The sequence below is a fragment of the Mustela erminea genome, chromosome 18 (assembly GCF_009829155.1).
Source record: "Mustela erminea isolate mMusErm1 chromosome 18, mMusErm1.Pri, whole genome shotgun sequence".
Lineage (NCBI taxonomy): Eukaryota > Metazoa > Chordata > Mammalia > Carnivora > Mustelidae > Mustela > Mustela erminea.
Genome location: NC_045631.1, coordinates 4415219 through 4436306, shown reverse-complemented (window position 1 = coordinate 4436306; position 21088 = coordinate 4415219). Strand labels below are relative to the sequence as shown.

Genomic DNA, 21088 nt, shown 5'->3' with positions numbered 1-21088 from the left:
GTGTTGACGACACAGGGCATTCAGGCTAATGAAGAACTCTTAATTGGGAACAACTCTTAATTGTATACCATTTCCACGTTCCTGCTCTTACCTGAGCAGCCAGGGCTTCCAAATGACTGCTTGTGCATGCTAGGAAAATGTGGTTCTAGGATGCCTTCTCCTCCACTCTCCCCTGGCCTGAGTTCCAGGGCTGAAGGACCATTTGGGACAGAATGAATTCTGACAGTGCTCCTGCAAAGCATTAACCCTTAGACATCTTATGGGTATCTTTTTAAACACCCTGGAAAAATCCTTTTAAAAAATGAAAAGACAAACATCTTGTGACAACCATAATGTTTTAGTTACTTTTGATGATTCATTGTTATTTGTTTCTTTAGAAAGTTTGATTATTGCTCATCTAAAAGGTCCCTGGTGATACACCCACAGAGTGCTAAATACTGTGCCTTATTTAGAAGAGGTCCTGGCCCTTCCCCAAGTAATTTACACCTGAAAGGAAAGGACAGACTCAACCAATCTAACACACCAATCCTGCAGAAGCCTATCTATCCATCAGAGGACAATGGTTTACATGTGATGAACCCTTACATTTCTCTCTTCTTTTTACTGATGGAAAGAACCGAAGCCTGGGGAATGTATGTGGGAAGAAGGGCCCTCTTCATGCTGAAGCTCTCATTTCTCTGTGGTTAGATCTGTTAACTGACAGTTGACATCTCTCACGCAAAAAAATAAAGTGTCAAAAGAGATTGTGGAATTAGGCAACGCTAGGTCTCTTGGTAACAGGCCAAATGACAAAACCACACGGTATTAGGAATTTATTATATGGTTCTTTTAACAACCCACTGAGAGATTTAGTACTAAATATTAACATATACTAAATATTAAAAATAACCCAAGCCTTGGGGCACCTGAGTGGCCCAGTGGGTTAAGCAGCCAACTCCTGATTTCAGCTCAGGTCATGATCTCAGGGTGATGAGATCGAGCCCCGCACTGGGCTCTATGCTCAGCAGGGAGTCTGCTTGAGATTCTCTCTCTTCCTATGCTCCCCACCCCCAAATAAATAAATCTTAAAAAATAATAATAATAACACGAGCCTTAAGAGGAAAAAAAAATGGCCAATTAAAATGGTAAAGCAAGTTTTTGAAGCTTTGAAATATCAAACTTGCTCTGCACAAGACAAAACTTCTCTCCTGACTATATGACAGTCCCAGTATGTGGCAGAACAATCCACCAGCTGCAGAGACTGTGACAGTGCAGACATTTAAACATGCAAGAATTCCACTGTAGGCACATGGCCCCAGAGGATCAAGGTATGTGATCCCAGAAGGAAATCTGCAAATTACTAAGAATGAAGCCCTCCAGTCACAACCTCATGCCTGCCCAGTCCATTGGCCTGTGTGAGGACACGGGTCAAGGACAGCCTGGGGGAGCACTGACAGCCCAAGCAATGAGGGTGCAACACGTCTTTCATGACACATCCTAGCTCACAGGTATAACTTCCGACTGCTGTTTCTCTCTCTGCCCCATTTCCTTCCCAACACAGAATCGTCTGCTAAATAAACCACAGCCATGAGCGCGAGCTCGGATGCTGAGATGGCGGTTTTTGGCGAAGCTGCTCCCTTCCTCCGAAAATCGGAAAAGGAGCGCATCGAGGCCCAAAACAAACCCTTCGATGCTAAAACATCGGTGTTTGTCGCAGAGCCCAAGGCCTCCTACGTGAAGAGCACCATACAGAGCAAGGAAGGAGGGAAAGTAACTGTGAAGACGGAAGGTGGGGCAGTAAGTAAACACACCGGGAGAAAACACTCCCAACTGTCTTCCTGTGTCTCCTCATTCACGGTGAAGCTCTCCTTGCTGGGAACCTCAGCCTCCTGCCACCACAGACACCCTCCTTGTCTGTTATGGATGCCTGATTTAGATGGTGAAGAAGGGTCCCAGCAGTCACCTCGGGTCCCCCCCTTCCCACCTATCCACAGGACTTTGACACGCTGGAGTCAGCCGCCACCATATCCCTGAACTCCCCACTTCCCACTCTAAACCCCAAGTTTGGGGGTTTAGAAACAGAAGCCAACTTCTACTGTCAGCGAAGTACTGTTAATTACTGAGCTAAATAGTGTATTAGTTTCCCCATCCCTTCCCCCCAGATTGGATGGGGGAAGAAAAACCGTCTTTTAAAAAAGGTAGTATCCTAGTTCATCATAGGAGACAGATTTTCTTTGCATCAGACTCTCAAACAAATATACTTTCATCCCTTTATTTAAAGAATACTAAATAAATGAAAGATGTCAGTAATTACAGTTTTATAAGCAAAGCAAACAGACAAACCAACTCTGTCCCACCATTAATACAAAGTGGTCTTTCACTTTACTTGCCAGACTCTAACCGTCAGGGAGGACCAAGTCTTCCCCATGAACCCTCCGAAATACGACAAGATCGAGGACATGGCCATGATGACCCACCTGCACGAGCCTGGAGTGCTGTACAACCTCAAAGAGCGTTACGCAGCCTGGATGATCTACGTGAGCGACCCTTCAGCATATCTCTATTCTGTCTATCTCTCTGGGTAAAGACAAGATCCACATGTCACATTTTCTGGTTTTCTCAGACCTACTCGGGCCTCTTCTGCGTCACCGTGAACCCTTACAAGTGGCTGCCGGTGTACAACCCTGAGGTGGTGGCCGCCTACCGAGGCAAGAAGCGCCAGGAGGCCCCGCCCCACATCTTCTCCATCTCCGACAATGCCTACCAGTTCATGCTGACCGGTGAGTGGGTGACGCAGCTATTTATGTCCAGATACGTGGAAAGAGAACCTTTAACAGACAGACTCTGTCTAGCCCTTGATTATAATAATACATCGCAGCCACACGGGGCTTCGCCATGTTCACAAAACTCCCAGAGCTATAGTGTCATCCACATTTCAGAGAAGAAAGGGCAGCTGGCCGAGCTCACTGACCTGCCCAGCTAACCCATCCAGTAAGCAGGAGCCAGGCAGAAACAATCAGAAGACCTCTGTAAACGCATCTGCCACTCTCCCATAGGTTTTTGGTTTTTTTTTTTTTTTTAAAGATTTTATTTATTTATTTGACAGAGAGAGATCACAAGTAGGCAGAGAGGCAGGCAGAGAGAGAGAGAGAGGAGGAAGCAGGCTCCCTGCTGAGCAGAGAGCCCGATGCGGGACTCGATCCCAGGACCCTGAGATCATGACCTGAGCCGAAGGCAGCGGCTTAACCCACTGAGCCACCCAGGCGCCCTCCCATAGGTTTTAATTTCTGATTTCAACAGGAGAAAAGTTCAAACCCATTATTTTAAAATAGGCACATCCACAGCAATCAAGGAAAACGGTTACCAGCTACAGCTGGAAAGTTTTGTGAATTCTTACCTCCATGGTTAAATGACACAGCAAATAGTGTGAGCCTTTGGTGTAGAAAGAGCTACCACTTTCCTCTCAATGATTCTGAAGCATTTTCCTATTAGAACAGAAGAAAACAAAAATACCTCTTCCTCTGAAAATATTTTTGAAATTGTTTCAAAATCTGTTATTCCTGTCTTCTCAAAGCATAAACAAACAGATCTGATAGACATTACAGGCCCAAGTATAGCATCAAAACCTTTTATCTTCACATACCAAATGTACTGCCTTTGGAAATACTCCAAATTCCGGAGTTTCCTGTTGTTCCATAGGGTTTTGGAAACTGAGAGGGTTTCGTTCTTTTCTGGGTTTGTTTTGTTTTGCTGTACTTGTTTTTAAGCTGTGTGTTAAAGGAGAAGAGAGAAGAGAAAGGAATAAAATAGGAATCTTCCATTATAAATTGGCCAGCAATTCCATAAGGATTTCATGCCAGGAAACTGTTCTTTCGTTGTCAGCAGAAGCTAGCTACCTTCCAGAAATGATCCATGGGCTGGCTCATTTCAGAGGCTGTAATACTCAGCAGCTGCACTCACTCAGCTCTATACACCACCACCCCTACACCAAGGTCTCCACTCCCCAACGTTGGGACTGCTCCAAGTTCAAGATCACTTACAGCTTGCAAATGTGATCTGCATACAAAACCATGCTAAACTGTGGCCTCTGACCTGATTCATCTTATTTTAGCTTTGCCAAAAGAGACTAGAACTTTGTTTTCTTATCAGTGCTCCCGTGAGATATGATAGGATCTTTCATAATTTTTCTGCTATTGGAAAAAACCCATTTGAATTTGTTCTAAAGTCTCCATTTACTGCTCTGAATAAGTTCTCTGAAGTCTACATCCACATTGAAATAACATCCAGATTTATATCTATTTCAATGACAGATTTTTAGGTTTGAGAATTCATTCAAACAGAGTTAGAGATGTAACATGTCAGATAATTGGTATAAATCCAAAACATCAGTCATATAACTAGTAAAAATGTCTGTTTTTGTGATTTAGAAATGTACATGAAATTAAAAGGAACGTAAGACTAAATGAACACATTTACAATTCCAGATCCCTTCCCTATTTAGTGCTACCAGCACTCAAATTAGTCATGTTAAGAGCTGGGAGGAGGGCAAGTAGCAGAAAAATATATAAAGTTGAAGTCAAAAGACCTGAATATCTTTGACCTTAATGAGCTACATAATTATTATTCAAAAAGTCACTGATTCCTCTGTAGGTCTCCTCTTCTTTATCTGTTTGTTAAATAAAAGAGTTGGCCTTGGTAATTTCTAAGATCCCTCATGAGTTCAAAATTCTATAATTCTTACTGAAGTACTGATAGAGGAAATTATAGGATGCCTGAGATTTTCTTTAAAATAATCCAGGGACAATGGAATGGGAGTATAGAAGATATAAAATCGGCCAAATGGTAATAATTGTCATAGCTGTATGATAGGAACATGGGGTGCTCCCTATGTTACTGTCTCTACTTGGTATGTGTTTGAAATTGATCTTCACGAAGTCTTTAAAAATTAATAAGATACAAAAGGAAACCGATGATAGCCTGACTGTCATTGTCACAAATTTTACTCCAAGAACCAAGGGCTCTTTGGGGACTAACCATAAAACCAAAATCATAGGTGACATCTTCAAAATGTTAAAAGAACAAGCTGTGTTTGATCTAAACTGACTCATTAATCTTTATATTGAAATTTTTTTCTTTTTTAACTGATGGTCTTGATTTCTCTTTCACAGATCGGGAGAACCAGTCCATCCTGATCACGTACGTGATTCTTCCCTTCTCTGGTTTTGATTGTCTTAGATATAGACAACGTGAGCTGTAATATTTCTGATCTCTTCTCTGGTCTCTGTTTGACAGCGGAGAATCTGGTGCAGGGAAAACTGTGAACACCAAGCGTGTCATCCAGTACTTTGCAACAATTGCAGTCACTGGGGAGAAGAAGAAGGAGGAACCTACCCCTGGCAAAATGCAGGTGGGTCTGCGGCCAGACTCTAGACTCGCAGGGCTCTTGGAAAGTCTGGAGCCCCAGAAGTAAGGACTGCTCTTGCCTTTGCAGGGGACCCTTGAAGATCAAATCATCAGTGCCAACCCTCTACTGGAGGCCTTTGGCAATGCCAAGACCGTGAGGAATGACAACTCCTCTCGCTTTGTAAGTCTCCTGGTCACAGAGGGATCTTCTCAGCCCTTCCATGCCAGAGAATACATATCCGGATTATCATTTCAATTGCATCCTTCTGTGTGTTTCAACTTTTCCATACGAATCTTTCTCTTTTCAAGGGCAAATTCATTCGAATCCACTTTGGTACTACAGGGAAGCTGGCTTCTGCAGATATTGAAACATGTGAGTAACAGGACGACTCAAAATCCAAAAAGAAATGAGTGATTTCATGTGCAGGATATTCAGAACACTTGGCATGTGCCAAGCCTGTTGCCAGTGTTGCCCATGAGCTAATACCAGACTTATCCATAAACCCGCTGTGTGCTCTGTCAACCTCAGTGTAGACTGATAGTTCTGGAGCACATTCTGAAATTCCTGCCACAGAAGGAACTCTGATATTCTTTCCAGGACAAACACTAGGGCTACATCTGGATTCCTGCAAGTCACCTATAGGCTTATAGTACTTCTCTTCATCTGAGCTTTGGCAGATACTTCTAAGTAATTGCTCACCACAAAGTCTCAGGTGACATGAGGAAGGAGGAGATATTACAGATCAATTATAATCCAGAGGTCACGGGTCACCCACATTAAAAATTTATTTTTACTGAAGCAGACAGGTTTCTCTCTCTACTCTTAGATGATGAGAAACTTGCACAGTTGCCATATGTATTTGGAATTCTTATATGCAGCACCAAGAGGATCAATCAACAGGCAGAAATGTCAACAAAGTCTAACATAATTCCCCCAGTTTTAGCAAAGACACTGAGGTTCATTTGGTATTTCAGCAGCACTGGGGCACTGGGGTCTCTCAGTCAGTTGAGCATCTAACTCTTGATTTTGGCTCATGTCATGATCTCAGGGTCGTAAGATCAAGAAGCCCTGCACCAGGCTCTGCACTGAGGAGCCTACTTAAGATTCTCTCACTCCCTTCTCCCTCTGCCCCTCCCCCTCCCTCTCTCCCTTCCCTCCCTCTCTCCTCTAAAAAAATATATATTTAAGTTGTATTGATTTTTTTTCTAATTTAATATATATTTCTATTTCCAGATCTTCTAGAAAAGTCTAGGGTTACTTTCCAGCTGAAGGCAGAAAGAAGCTATCATATTTTTTATCAGATTACTTCCAATAAGAAGCCAGATCTGATTGGTAAGGAAGAACTTAAATTTACAGATAAACATTATTAGTTCTATTAAAAATTTCTAATGTAAAATGTATACCCTCAACCGTATGTACCCAGAAATGCTCCTGATCACCACCAACCCATATGACTATGCCTTCATCAGTCAAGGGGAGATCACAGTCCCCAGCATTGATGACCAAGAAGAGCTGATGGCCACAGATGTAAGTCTCACTCACAAACACACACACACACACACACACACACACACACACACACTCACTCTCTCTCTCTCTGAAAAAAATTTCATTAAGTGCAAAAATAGCCCACTGTAGGTGTGGTTATTCTACAATACTGTATAAATTCTCCAAAATAAGTCAGTGTCTTCTGTCCTAACATTTATCCTGTCATTTTTCCTGGCAGAGCGCCATTGACATCCTGGGCTTCACTCCTGAAGAGAAAGTCTCCATCTACAAGCTCACGGGTGCCGTGATGCATTATGGGAACATGAAGTTCAAGCAGAAGCAGCGTGAGGAGCAGGCCGAGCCGGATGGCACCGAAGGTCCCAGATGAACCTTCTTCTGGGTCTGAATTAAAGATTATGGCAGGAAAAAAGTCTATTCTAAACTCACATCTCTGTTACAGCTAAAATTCTGGAGGGCATGTACATATTTACACACACCACACACTTTCCTCCCCATCTTTCCTCCCTCATGTGTCCTAGCTTTATCATTTCTAAGTAGCCCAAATAAGTTAAAATGAACCCTAACAGGTGCTTAGAAAGACATATCTAAAAAGCACAGCTGGGGCCAGATCATGAGAGAAAGGAAGAGACAGCACAGTGCTCCTGCTCTGCTAAGGCAACGGTGGCCACATACGTGAGACAAGTTGGCATATTAGCCTACTTCAGCACTGGCTGGCCCACTAGTGCGTGGGCAGACAGGATCTGCCTGATAGAGCAGGGGACAAAGGACATCCCTAGATATCTGTGCACATCTGTACTGTCTATATATAAACCCGCAGGCACTCTAGGCCGTCAGATAAACAAAGAACTGAGAAAGAAAAATCATCTGTTCCATAAAGGACCTACCAAGGAAACTAAAGTTACCTGCTCCTTGAAGCCTTTCTGAAACCCTCCTCCCCCAGCTTGATACAATCTCTCCCTCCTCTAAACTTGTCAGCAGTTTCTGTGGTACTGGACCTGTGGCATTTACGTTACAGTCCTTGGCAGAATTTCAGAAAGAGACTCTGAAGGGGGCGCACAGTGAAATTTAATACCCACATCTTCAGATAATGAAACTGAAAAAGTGGATTTAAACTGGGAGGAACAAAACTGGAATCAGGACCCAAATACTGTCACTTTTATCTCTCCCTAACAGCAAATATTAAGATGTATTTATCTCTTGCCTCCTACCACACCTAACGTGCCTGCCTTAAGAGCAGGTCCTATGGCTCTTGCCATATACACTGGACATATGTTAACTGTTGATGAATTTCTCAAAAGCTGCTTGCAATAAATCCCCAAAGACCAATGTACCTGACTATTTACTAGCAAGCATGTGCTCTTATGTACAGGGAACCTCATCTGACCTTCTACAGAATTACTCAAAACTTTTTATTTAAATAATAAAGAAAATGGGTTGGAGAAGCATAGAAAATTGGGTTAAAGGGGATATCCACCATTAAACGTTTCTTGAATTTTGTCTCTGCAGTGGCTGACAAGGCAGCCTATCTCCAGAGCCTGAACTCTGCTGACCTGCTCAAAGCCCTCTGCTACCCCAGGGTCAAGGTCGGCAATGAGTACGTCACCAAAGGCCAAACTGTGCAGCAGGTGAGTGTGTGACCTCAGTGAATGATACCTGTCCCAGGCCTTCACAACATGTCTTCAGTAGCACCAATAATCACTACCCTGTCCACAAAGGTGTACAACGCCGTGGGTGCTCTGGCCAAGGCCGTCTACGAGAAAATGTTCCTGTGGATGGTCACCCGCATCAACCAGCAGCTGGACACCAAGCAGCCCAGGCAGTACTTCATCGGGGTCTTGGACATCGCTGGCTTTGAGATCTTTGATGTGAGTTGTCTTCATATTAACAAAAAGTGAGAGAAAAATACCATGAGCTCTGATACACTAGGCATTCCTGTATATTTATGGTGTCCACACTGCTTCCTCCATCAGCACCCAGGACAGCAGTGACCTCCCACACAACTAGGCAGTAACGGAAACGTAATGACAACCATCACTGGCATTTGTGGAGGAGTGAGGGTATTTCTGGACTCCACTAAGCACATTAATATGCTCATTTAATGATGCCTCATTTAATCTTCCAAACAACCCATGAAAGGATAATGAATATTACTACTAATTACATGTGGAAAAACAAGAGCCACAGGGAAATGAAAACCCTTGCTACAGATCCCATAGCCCTTTAAGGCAAAGCCAGGACAAGAGCCCAGACATGTAGACAGGGCATCTCCGGTGGAGGAGGAAGCACACTGGTCATAGTCTCTCCTGTCCCAGGCTCATCGGACATGCACTATTTCACCTCCAGGGCATCTGCTGTAGCATGTGTAAAAGGCAGGTGTAAATTAGTACAAAGATTCCTTCAGGTCATCAGGTCCCTACTTTGACAGACCCAGCAAGAAGAATAGCATTTAGACGTTTGAGATGGAGAGGAGAAAATCTTGCCTATTATTCCACTTTGTACATCCACTAAAAGTTTGCAGCATAAGCTTTCCTTATTCTGTGACAGACAAGATTGAAAATGAGAACTTTATCCTGAATTGGAGAGTGGGATGGTAAAAGAAGTCTTTCCAATAAATTTCCTTCACCCTTAAAACCAAACCATATCTCATGGGACCGTGGTTGTACTTTCAAGGTATGCTTTTGCTATGCAAGCTTATAGCTGTGAAGAGGTCGATTCTACCAGAAGTCTTGCTGTATAATTGACACCTGTGCCTTTAAATAATGCCCAGAATTCACAATAAAGGCTCATGTCAAAAAAATTATCATTTTTTTCCCTTGGGACCTCTGAAAGAACAACAATTAGTTTAATTTTATTTCTTTACTGGATTCCATATTTTTTTCACTAAAAGAATTTTTCAGTTTTTCAATAAAAGAATTTTTCAGAATTTTATTGCTAAAAAACCCACTTAATGTTGAAAATTTTGTATTATTTAGTTCAACAGCCTGGAGCAGCTGTGCATTAACTTTACCAATGAGAAGCTGCAACAGTTCTTCAACCACCACATGTTCGTACTGGAGCAGGAGGAGTACAAGAAGGAGGGCATCGAGTGGACCTTCATCGACTTCGGGATGGACCTGGCTGCCTGCATCGAGCTCATCGAGAAGGTCTGTTTGACTTTCTTCATGTTTTGTTAAGTAGGCTCCATGCCCAATGGGCAGCCCAACTCGGGGCTTGAACTTACAATCCTGATATCAAAACCTGAGCTGAAATCAAGAGTTGGACACTTAACTGACTGAGCCACCCCAGCACCTTGCTCTGTTTGACTTCTAAAGGAAAGACAGAGTGCAAGGATAACTTTCCCAAGTGTCTGAAGCAATTCTAGAAAGTATCACAGTGATCTTACATAGAAGGATACCAGAACAAACAGAATTTTTGTTTAGAACTAACCTCCTCTTTTCAACTTCTGCGTATCAAGGATCAGAGTGGCAGCAGACATCTGGGTGGCTCAGCAGTTAAGCATCTGCCTTCAGCTCAGGTCATGATCCCAGGGTCCTGGGATCGAATCCCACATCTGGCTCCTTGCTCAGCTGAAAGCCTGCTTCTTCCTCTACCTCTGCCTGCCCGTGTGCTTGCTCTCTCTCTCTCTCTGACAAATAAATAGATAAAATCTTAAAAAAAAAGAAGAAGAAGAAGAAGAAGAAGAATTAGCGTGTTTAGTTTCATTCTGTTCTAACCAGTTTTGTCCTAATAGCAACTCAAACCTGGTTTTAAAGCAGAACTACCTCACTAGCTCTGAATCTATCTCCATCGCAATCGAAGACATCAGCAACATAAATAAATCTTTTTTCTAGATAAAAATTAGTACACATGTAACTCAGCGAGAACCTCTATGAAAGATAATCTGTTTGGAAGTCAAGAAGTCTAAGTGCTTATAGTTTTCTATAAACCAAAGGGGATTAAATACAGAAAATGTCTTAAATAAAGTTTGGATTATTTATATTATTCAACTACTGCATATAAAGTAAACATCACTCTAAGTCAGTAAATCCCTTTCATAACAAAATAAAAGTGACAGTAGATTAATTCATTAAATAGATAAAATGTGTGATAACACAGAACATTTTAACAAAATGCCCGTACATGTTATACTGACTGTATTCTGCTATTCTTTTACCTGAAAGTGTGGTATGGATTGAATATGACAAGGAATGGTGGGAAAGCCACTCCAATGATAATGAAAGGATTTCTTTGTGGGCTATGACTTGGTTTATTTCATATATATATATATATATCTGGCAGTTCTGATAATTCAATCAGATACAACCACCACATCAGCATCTTTTGGGAAAGAGACATTGACACTAATGTCCACCTTTCTGAATTCAGCCACTGGGCATCTTCTCCATCCTGGAAGAGGAGTGTATGTTCCCCAAGGCCACAGACACCTCCTTCAAGAACAAGCTGTATGACCAGCATCTGGGCAAGTCGGCCAACTTTCAGAAGCCCAAGGTTGTTAAAGGCAAGGCCGAGGCCCACTTCTCTCTGATCCACTATGCTGGCACTGTGGACTACAACATTGGTGGCTGGCTTGACAAGAACAAGGACCCTCTGAATGACACTGTGGTTGGGCTGTACCAGAAGTCCGCAATGAAGACTCTGGCCAGTCTCTTTTCCACCTACGCAAGTGCTGAAGCAGGTACTTTCTGTGCCCTTAAACTAAATCAAGCCCATTCCCACCAAATGTCAATATAACATTCCAGCCTCTAGGATTCTGCTCTAATTAACAGATTGTTCTTTCTACCTCAGATGGTGGCGCAAAGAAAGGTGCTAAGAAGAAGGGTTCTTCATTCCAGACAGTGTCAGCCCTTTTCAGGGTAAAGTACCAATTTCACCCAAAAACTCTATTCGGTTTCTATAAATTATCATAATTACAGGGTTCAGAATAAATCAGGAGAGAGTGGAATCTTCAAATACTCACTCTTATCATGATAGAACCAAGCAATACTTCTCTTACAGGGCCAGATGCTCTACCCATTATTCTTCATTACGATCATCTAATGTGTTCAGTAATGCCGAAACAGCCTTAGCAGCTTTCATATTATGTAATCAGGCTGATTTTTAAAGAAGCATAGCTGAACTTCAAAGCTGTACCCAAGGAAAGCTGTTATCTTTATTCTACTAATGTTGCCCTTCAAGAACGCTCCTGAGTTCTTTGACAATGAACCAGAGACACGCTCTTTAGCACATCCTTCCCTCAATATACATCTTTGTCCTCTGACGTGGATTTAATTTTTTTTTTTTTTTTTAAAGATTTTATTTATTTATTCGACAGACAGAAATCACAAGTAGGCAGAGAGGCAGGCAGAGAGAGAGGAGGAAGCAGGCTCCCTGCTGAGCAGAGAGCCCGATGTGGGACTCGATCCCAGGACCCTGAGATCATGACCTGAGCCGAAGGCAGCGGCTTAACCCACTGAGCCACCCAGGCGCCCCGATTTAATTTTTTATAATGGCAGAAAATCCTCTAAAACCAAGACTAATGATTTATTTGGATGATTAAGGTACAAAATATCTCTTAAAATTAAAATAACAAATAATTTTACTACAAGTAATGTGATTTTGTCAGATAGCTTAACAACTAACTCTTCCAAAGGGAAATGTGTGAAATGTCTGGACCACAGCTGCTTTGTCAGACTCTGCATGGTTAAATCTCATTCCTTTTAAAACTGAAGACTATAACCTGTCACTAGAGGAAGACTGGCCAGTTCTTTTTCTTATTCACTACCAATCTGCCTTATCTCACCAAGTAGGCTCTTGCTTCATAAACTTATCCTTGCACATGTCTTCAAGAAGAGAAGCCCACAGTACTTACTTTGTTTCCTAATAGTTAACTGGGATATGAAAGAAGAAAAAAGCAACTGTGCCTTCTCAAAGACTATACCTAAGAAATACTGAGAAATATTTACATGTGAGTTTTCTATAGTTGAGTAAGACAACATCATCAGTCATAAGCAATTACTTTATTTTTGAAATAACATCCCCTAGATGCTTCAGGCTGTGGATCATTTCCAGGCACCCAAGATCCACCCATGCAAGATTATACAGTCTCGTGATTTTAGGCTCATCAAAAAAAAAAAAAAAAAAAAATTACAAACAAGATGTCACAGGTTCCATGGAGAATAATAACCTCAAGGAAGGAACGGCAAAGGTGGGACAAGGGCTAGCTTAGGTTCCCAGTGTCAACTACAACTGTGAAAATTACTAGCACTGAGAGAGATGAAAGAGAATTTAAGAGGTAATCTCAACTCTTTTCAGATTAAGGTCCAGAAAGACAAGTGGGATTTTATAGTCAAGCAGCTCATCAGAATGAGACCACAGATTCTGTCTTCTGATTCCCAGGCGAGAGCAATTCCTATGCATCAAGGCTATGGGATTTGCAGTTTGTTTAGACACTAGATCCTAACTGTTATAAATGAATACCCTGGAGACCTGCATTTCTTCCCAACACTTGGCCTTGTGACTAACTGGCAGACTAGAACTCTGAAGACCTTAAAAACACAGAGCAGTTGAAGCCTCAGAGGCTTATACCTCACAGTTAAGGAAGTGCCTAGGTTCACTCTGAATAATTACAAAAAAGCAATCTGAAATCAAACTTTCTCATCAAGTCCCTTCTGTCTGGCTTTCTAGGAAAACCTAAATAAGCTGATGACCAACCTGAGAAGCACTCACCCCCACTTTGTACGCTGCATCATCCCCAACGAAACCAAGACTCCAGGTAAGACCCATCTGATGCCCAAACAAGCTCCAGGGTGCTTGCTTTAGACCATGAAATGAGGCATGTGTGTTCTTCCTCTCAGGGGCCATGGAGCATGAACTTGTCCTGCACCAGCTGCGGTGTAATGGGGTGCTGGAAGGGATCCGCATCTGCAGGAAGGGGTTCCCGAGCAGGATCCTTTATGGGGATTTTAAACAAAGGCCAGTGTCTCTTTGTTGTATTTCACTGAATGCTGTGAACATTCTATCATCTTAATTGTTGTCCTCTGTTCATCATATTTCATGTGCCCTGCTTAGTAAATGCTATAAAATTAAGAAGTCAGGTAATATAGTCTTCTGGCAGTAGGACAGGATGAGAGTTCGAAGAGGTGGTATTTCTTATAAACAGGAAGGACGCATGCATTAAACTACAGAAAAATCACACTGTGTTACTATCTGCACCTGAAGGACAGCTGGATTTTCTTTTACTTTTTCTCTCAGATTTTTGTGGTCATTTGGTTGCCCCATATAATCATACCTTGCTAATCATTCTTTCCTTTGTTTGACTGAACAGATACAAAGTTTTAAATGCAAGTGCTATTCCAGAAGGACAGTTCATCGACAGCAAGAAGGCTTCAGAGAAACTTCTTGCCTCTATTGATATTGACCACACCCAGTATAAATTCGGTCATACCAAGGTATATCTGTCATTTATTCCTACCTGCTCCATGCCCTTCTATTTCTGTGTCTCCTGTACCATGGGGGAGACTCGGGATTCTCGTTTTTTCCAGGTTTTCTTCAAAGCTGGACTTCTGGGTCTTCTGGAAGAAATGAGAGATGAAAAGTTGGCCCAGATTATAACAAGAACTCAGGCCGTCTGCAGGGGATTCCTAATGAGGGTCGAGTATCAGAAGATGTTGCAAAGGAGGTAACAACAGTGCAGATTATCTGCACTGTAAAGTCCCTATGGGACTATCACCCAGCCTTTCTCATTTATTAACTTTTATTTTGTGACAAATACATGCTTTTCACACGATTAGGACATACTGCTAAGACATATCCGCCTTCTCTTGAGCCCTCACACTTGGACTCCCTCCAGCTTCTCCCTGTCTATCCACCTCACACAGAGCTGCCAGAATAACGTGTAATAAGCACAGTTTCCAACATGCGTATCTCAGTCTGTGGCCCCCCTGACAAATCCAGTTGCCTTGCGTGGCTGTCAAGGTCCTCTGTATTCCCCAGGACATCCGTCATTCCCAACCACACAGCCTCTTCCAGCCAGGCTGAGTAATTTGCTGATCTCCTGTTTTCCGGTTTGCCCCAGCCCTTCCCCTTCGTCCTAATTTACTTACTTACCAATCCAGAACTTGCCTTTGTCCTTTCTCCAGTGAGCCTCATCCAGCTGTATCTGTCCAGCACTGATGCACTCCCTGCCCCCTCCTACCACCACCACACAAACTTTGCGTTCATTTTGCTCCTCCCCTGCTTACTTGGACTGGTATTGTAAGTGTTCCCAAGTCCTTCCCACGCATCTACATTGTGGTTTGTGTCATGGTATTTGCCTTCTCAGAGTCATGGTTCTTATAATTTGGACCTATACAGAAAGTGAATTTTCATTTTAATAAGCTTGAAGAGGTATACAGCAAAGCTTGCTAGTCTAGTGCTACAGTTTGCAAAAGGGACATCTTTTATTACTATTTAAAAATTGTACTTAGATAAAACAAATTTGGGTGCTCCATGCATGCTAAATCACCCATAGATATTAACAATCTAATTAAGCAAATAAGAATGAGGCATCTGAAAGAATCTGAGGAAAGCCAGTACATTATCTGAAAAAGCTAACAAAAGTTATGAGTGGATAATTCAGTGGTAATCAAAATAAGAGGAAAGGCTTCAAGAAAGATGTGCTAAATCCTAAACTACTCAGGCGGGGCATCTCAGCATCCGGTGTCATCTCACAGCTCACTCTGCAGGCCAACAGCCTGGCAGCACAACCAACTCACAAATGCCACATCCACTCCCAAATCACCAATACTGCAATATCTCAAATGGTCTTCAATTGGTATGTGTTTCTCATATGTGCGAAGTATTCCCGCTTTACGGTCTGCTCCTTTGCTAGCGTGGTATGGGTCTTGAGAACACAGAACTGTTCAATATGAGCCATACACTTCAGCAAACTGATTACACGGGGCACTACGATGAATGTGTCTGTGTCTGTATAAAGCCCGCATGGAACATACACAAAATCTGCTGTATCATTTACACCTGGGGACTCACCACAAGGGGAACCTATGAGTAAAATAAAAACTAACAACAGTAACACTGGTCCCGATGACTTGATCGACGCTGATATTTTTACATCATTTCAGAGAAGCCCTTTTCTGCATCCAGTACAACATCCGCGCCTTCATGAACGTCAAGCACTGGCCCTGGATGAAGCTCTTCTTCAGGATCAAGCCACTCCTCAAGAGCGCGGAGACCGAGAAGGAGATGGCCACCATGAAGGAAGAGTTTCAGAAAACCAAAGACGAGCTCGCCAAGTCAGAGGCCAAAAGGAAGGAACTGGAGGAAAAAATGGTCACTCTCTTAAAAGAGAAAAATGACCTGCAGCTCCAGGTTCAGTCCGTGAGTATTCTGTATTCTGAATGCAACATGTTACCACAGCATTTCTGGAAGGCATACCTACTTCAGATTTACAAACAGCCTTGTCCTGGAAAAGAAAAATCTCAAGTTACTTTTTTAGGTGTTTCACTTACCTCTCAGTAGACCTATGAGGAAGATATGCACAATGACTTCCAAATTACAAATGGGAAAGGGAGAACTAAAGACCATTCAATAATATAACAAATCTAGCAGCCATGAAGGAAGCCTTTTAAAGGCAAGGACCCAGCTTGCAGTCAGACAGCTTACCCATTTGCCTGGCGTGCTTCATCCCAGCCTTATGAGGATCGTCCTATTCTCCAGATGCAAATCTGAAACTGTACTGAAATTAAAGAAAGGCCATTATTCTTTTTTTAAATTCAAGTAGCCGACATACAGTACCTCATTAGTTTCAGAAGCAGAAACTTCTGGTTCATCAGTTGCATACTACACCAGTGCCCATCATCACATTATGTGCCCTCCTTAAGGCCTGTCACCCAGTTACCCCATTCCTCCACTCCTCTCCCCTCCAACAACCATCAGTTTGTTTTCTTATACATAAGAGTGTCTCATGGTTTATCCCCCTCTCTGATTTCTTCCCATTCAGTTTTCCCTCCCTTCGCCTATGATACTCTTTGCTGTTTTTTATACTCCACATATGAGTGAAACCATATGGTAACGGTCTTTCTCTGACTAACTTATTTCACTCAGCATAATACCCTTCAGTTCCAACCACATTAGTGTCAATGGTAAGATGTCATCCTTTCTAATGGCTGAGTAATATACCATTGTATATACGAACCACATCTTCTTTATCCATTCATCTGTCGAATGGACATCTCAGCTCTTGCCTGTTTGGCTACTGTGAACATTGTTGCTATAAACACTGGGGTGCAGGTGCCCCTTATTCTTACTTCTCTCCATCCCTAACCCCTGAGATTTAGCTCAATAAATCTGCCTGCAGTTACATGAACTGAGCCACCAATGTATAAGGTAGAGCCAAGTTCCCTCTGTGAGCCCTCCTCTGACAGACATCCCAAGCTCTTAAAGCTTCTGTTTACTAGCTCAGGAAGAAGTTGTCCTCAGGGTGGGGGACAGACTGGACCAGTACTCTGACCAAGGACAACCTCCCGTTTGCATGGTCCAAAAGCCACCGCTGCCATGAAAAAACCTGTGAAAAGGATAGTTTCCCTAAAATCTTAAAGCTATTTTCAACTTCCCTTCTGATACCTTCACTTACATGAAGGTTACATTTTTCCAAAACACACAACCAACAGCTGCTTCAGCCTTGCGTCTCTTCACAGCTCTTGTCATCAGTCAGTGAATAAACACTTACCAAATACATCACTATTAAAAATAAGAGCAAAGGACCCCTGGGAAGTTCCCATTGTCATTCATTTAGGCATTTAAAAAACATAAGCTATGAACAAAACAAACACTGAGTGAGAAGTCAAAGAAATTCCCCAGGCAAGAGTAATCTAATAAGGCTGAGCTGATTTGTATTTGAATTCCTCAGTCACTCATAAAAACTGTTCAGGGCTATGTAATGCCTCAAAATTACACATTCTTGTATATTCTAAACTTCATGTTGAGACTAACAGGTGATCCTTAAAGTACAAATGAAAACTGTGGACATTTACAGCACTACTGTGGATTATCAGGAAGGTTGTGAGTGTATTAACAAACGATTCATGGAAATGTATTCACAGGCATAAAATTATTTAAGTTCTTTTTCTTTTCCTTTTTAAATTCAGCCAAACAACTAGTTTCTTGAGGTGAACAGGGAATGAGCAAAACCAAATCTAACCAACCTAAGTCAAAATCTTTGTGGGCACTGGGTGGCTTTGTCAGTTAAGCGTCTGCCTTTGGCTCAAGTCATGATCCCAGGGTCCTGGGATCAAATCCCACATCAGGCTCCCTGCTCAGTGGGGAGCTTGCTTCTCCTTCTGCTGCCACTCCCCATGCTTGTGCGCTCTGACAAATAAATAAATAAATTCTTTTAAAAAAATCTTTTGATATCACACCTGAAATGTTCCCAATGATCATTTATTTCCGCCCTCTCAACTACGTATCAGAAAACTAAAGATAAAGGAATACAGTAATTTGCCCATGTTCATCCATCTGGAGACAATACGGAGACAAGACCTCAGGCTTCCCAAGGCCTATCATTCTCCTAGACACTTCAATCCAGTCATTTTTCAAATTAATTTGATTCTAAGTCTATATAGTCTTGCTTTTAATTAACTCCATGTCTCCAGGCCAGGTAATGATGTTCAATTAAGTTTAATATATATTCATACCGAAAAAGGCACGACAAGTCAGCAAACACTACTATTTTGTGCAAAGAACAAGTTCAAAACCATAACAAGCTCTCTAATGACCTTAACGAATCTCTCCACAGGAAGCTGATGCCTTGGCTGATGCAGAGGAAAGGTGTGAGCAACTGATCAAAAACAAAATCCAGCTGGAGGCCAAGATCAAGGAGGTGACTGAGAGAGCAGAGGATGAGGAGGAGATCAACGCCGAGCTGACGGCCAAGAAGAGGAAACTGGAGGACGAGTGTTCAGAACTCAAGAAAGACATTGACGACCTTGAGCTGACCCTGGCCAAGGTTGAAAAGGAGAAGCACGCCACAGAGAACAAGGTATGCATCATATTCTGTTCTACCATGCAGACGTTCTACCACCCTATTAACATGCTTTAGCACAGCTAGCATTTCTTTTTTTAATTTTTTAAGGTGAAAAACCTCACGGAAGAGATGGCAGGTCTGGACGAAACCATCGCGAAGCTGACCAAGGAGAAGAAAGCCCTCCAAGAGGCCCACCAGCAGACCCTGGATGACCTGCAGGCAGAAGAGGACAAAGTCAACACCCTGACCAAGGCTAAAGCCAAGCTAGAGCAGCAAGTGGATGATGTAAGTGTGTTTTTTATATCCATCTAAAGGATTTTTTAAAAAACATTTTCAATGTTTAACATATTTTCCTTTCTCATTAGCTTGAAGGGTCTCTAGAGCAAGAAAAGAAACTTCGAATGGATCTAGAAAGAGCAAAGAGGAAACTGGAGGGAGACCTAAAATTGGCCCAAGAATCCACAATGGATATAGAAAATGACAAGCAGCAACTTGATGAGAAACTCAAAAAGTAGGAACTCCAGAAAAAAATTCCATGTGATATCATTTTTCAATTCATGAGTAGTAATATGTCTTGGTCTTCTGTCTACAGGAAAGAATTTGAAATCAGCAATCTGCTAAGCAAAATTGAAGATGAGCAGGCAGTAGAAGTTCAGCTACAGAAGAAGATCAAAGAGCTGCAGGTAAACCATCTCACCTTCACTTTTTTCTGTACCCCAAAAACCCTGAGACTGAGATGAGTTTATGTTAATGTTGATGTGTCACCCTCAGGCCCGCATCGAGGAGCTGGAAGAGGAAATCGAGGCAGAGCGGGCCTCCCGAGCCAAAGCAGAGAAGCAGCGCTCTGACCTCTCCCGGGAACTGGAGGAGATCAGCGAGCGCCTGGAGGAAGCCGGTGGGGCCACTTCTGCCCAGGTCGAGATGAACAAGAAGCGTGAGGCTGAGTTCCAGAAAATGCGCAGGGACCTGGAGGAGGCCACCCTGCAGCACGAAGCCACGGCGGCCACCCTGAGGAAGAAGCACGCGGACAGCGTGGCCGAGCTCGGGGAGCAGATAGACAACCTGCAGAGGGTCAAGCAGAAGCTGGAGAAGGAGAAGAGCGAGATGAAGATGGAAATCGATGACCTCGCCAGTAACACAGAGGCCATTTCCAAAGCCAAGGTACCCCAAACCGTCTCCAACTGATAGTAATTAACCTGGCAGAATACTCATTGTTCTGTCACTAAACGTTGTTTGCTGGCAGTTTATAGCACTAATCTAATATTTCCTATTCTAATATATTCCATTCTACTTCATTTCTGTTAGCATTTCCTTATGACCTGTTAAGATGATTTCAAAATCCACTTTAAGTAAGTGTCAGTACTGCTGGAAAAAATGAACGGGCTCCAACAAGGGCTACTTCAGGGACATTCCACCCTCACCATGCTGAAATATTAGCCTGTCCCATCCAAGTTGGCACCATAATTTTCTACTCATGCTTGAATTTATTCACTCTAAAAATACTTGAAAGTATTTTTACTCAAGTTTTAACTTTTTTTTACTGCATTCAGTGACTCATCTTTCACTGCCACATCCCATAGGGGAACCTTGAAAAGATGTGTCGCACTCTAGAAGACCAGGTGAGTGAACTTAAGACGAAGGAAGAGGAGCAGCAGCGGCTGATCAACGACCTGACGGCTCAGAGAGCGCGTCTACAGACCGAAGCAGGTGCGGACCTTCCCCTGGGCCCTGGAACTATATACTAGATAAAAGTGATTCCAGTGGTTCTGGAGAAACAGCAATACTCCCTCCCACTTTAGAGGGAAATAAACAATCTGGTGCAATGTGATGAGCAAGTAATAAAGAATACAAAGCGAGAATCGGCAGAATAGTTTACCTGTGACGCTTCTGTGGCATTTCTGCTTTTTGCCTCCAGTTCTAACCAGCTCTATATGCATATTTAGAAGCAGATAAAATATATATTTGATGTATATACATATATAAATGTACAGGTATACACATATATGAATGCTTAAGCTTAGTTTTATGCCATTAACCAATTCATTTACGTCTGTTATTCTTAGGAGAATATTCCCGACAATTAGATGAGAAAGATGCTTTAGTCTCTCAGCTTTCAAGAAGCAAACAAGCATCTACGCAGCAGATAGAGGAGCTGAAACGTCAGCTGGAAGAAGAAACTAAAGTGAGTTTTACCAACG

The 21088-nt window shown here is 42.5% G+C and overlaps 1 protein-coding gene and 1 long non-coding RNA gene across 2 annotated transcripts in view; one reads left to right on the top strand and one right to left on the bottom strand.

The window, feature by feature from the left end:
* LOC116577374 overlaps window positions 1–21088 on the bottom strand; it is a 35854-nt gene that overhangs the window by 2355 nt on the left and 12411 nt on the right. The window contains exons 2-5 of the long non-coding RNA XR_004280496.1: window positions 16532–16599; window positions 16304–16331; window positions 15112–15215; window positions 14343–14442 (exon numbers count right to left, since the gene is read on the bottom strand). This is a non-coding gene — a long non-coding RNA (uncharacterized LOC116577374). The remainder of the gene's footprint in view (window positions 1–14342; window positions 14443–15111; window positions 15216–16303; window positions 16332–16531; window positions 16600–21088) is intronic.
* Window positions 1–21088, top strand: part of MYH8 (myosin heavy chain 8) — a 28972-nt gene that overhangs the window by 66 nt on the left and 7818 nt on the right. The window contains exons 2-28 of the mRNA XM_032320456.1: window positions 1537–1776; window positions 2373–2516; window positions 2603–2759; window positions 5148–5175; window positions 5272–5386; window positions 5471–5563; window positions 5692–5755; window positions 6617–6715; window positions 6807–6910; window positions 7110–7248; window positions 8399–8517; window positions 8608–8757; window positions 9865–10035; window positions 11258–11567; window positions 11678–11745; window positions 13556–13643; window positions 13726–13843; window positions 14196–14319; window positions 14413–14549; window positions 15991–16246; window positions 18663–18905; window positions 18999–19175; window positions 19256–19401; window positions 19483–19573; window positions 19662–20051; window positions 20471–20597; window positions 20954–21072. Coding sequence (XP_032176347.1) covers window positions 1567–1776; window positions 2373–2516; window positions 2603–2759; window positions 5148–5175; window positions 5272–5386; window positions 5471–5563; window positions 5692–5755; window positions 6617–6715; window positions 6807–6910; window positions 7110–7248; window positions 8399–8517; window positions 8608–8757; window positions 9865–10035; window positions 11258–11567; window positions 11678–11745; window positions 13556–13643; window positions 13726–13843; window positions 14196–14319; window positions 14413–14549; window positions 15991–16246; window positions 18663–18905; window positions 18999–19175; window positions 19256–19401; window positions 19483–19573; window positions 19662–20051; window positions 20471–20597; window positions 20954–21072 — 3987 coding nt within the window. The 5' untranslated portion in view covers window positions 1537–1566. The remainder of the gene's footprint in view (window positions 1–1536; window positions 1777–2372; window positions 2517–2602; window positions 2760–5147; window positions 5176–5271; window positions 5387–5470; window positions 5564–5691; window positions 5756–6616; window positions 6716–6806; window positions 6911–7109; window positions 7249–8398; window positions 8518–8607; window positions 8758–9864; window positions 10036–11257; window positions 11568–11677; window positions 11746–13555; window positions 13644–13725; window positions 13844–14195; window positions 14320–14412; window positions 14550–15990; window positions 16247–18662; window positions 18906–18998; window positions 19176–19255; window positions 19402–19482; window positions 19574–19661; window positions 20052–20470; window positions 20598–20953; window positions 21073–21088) is intronic.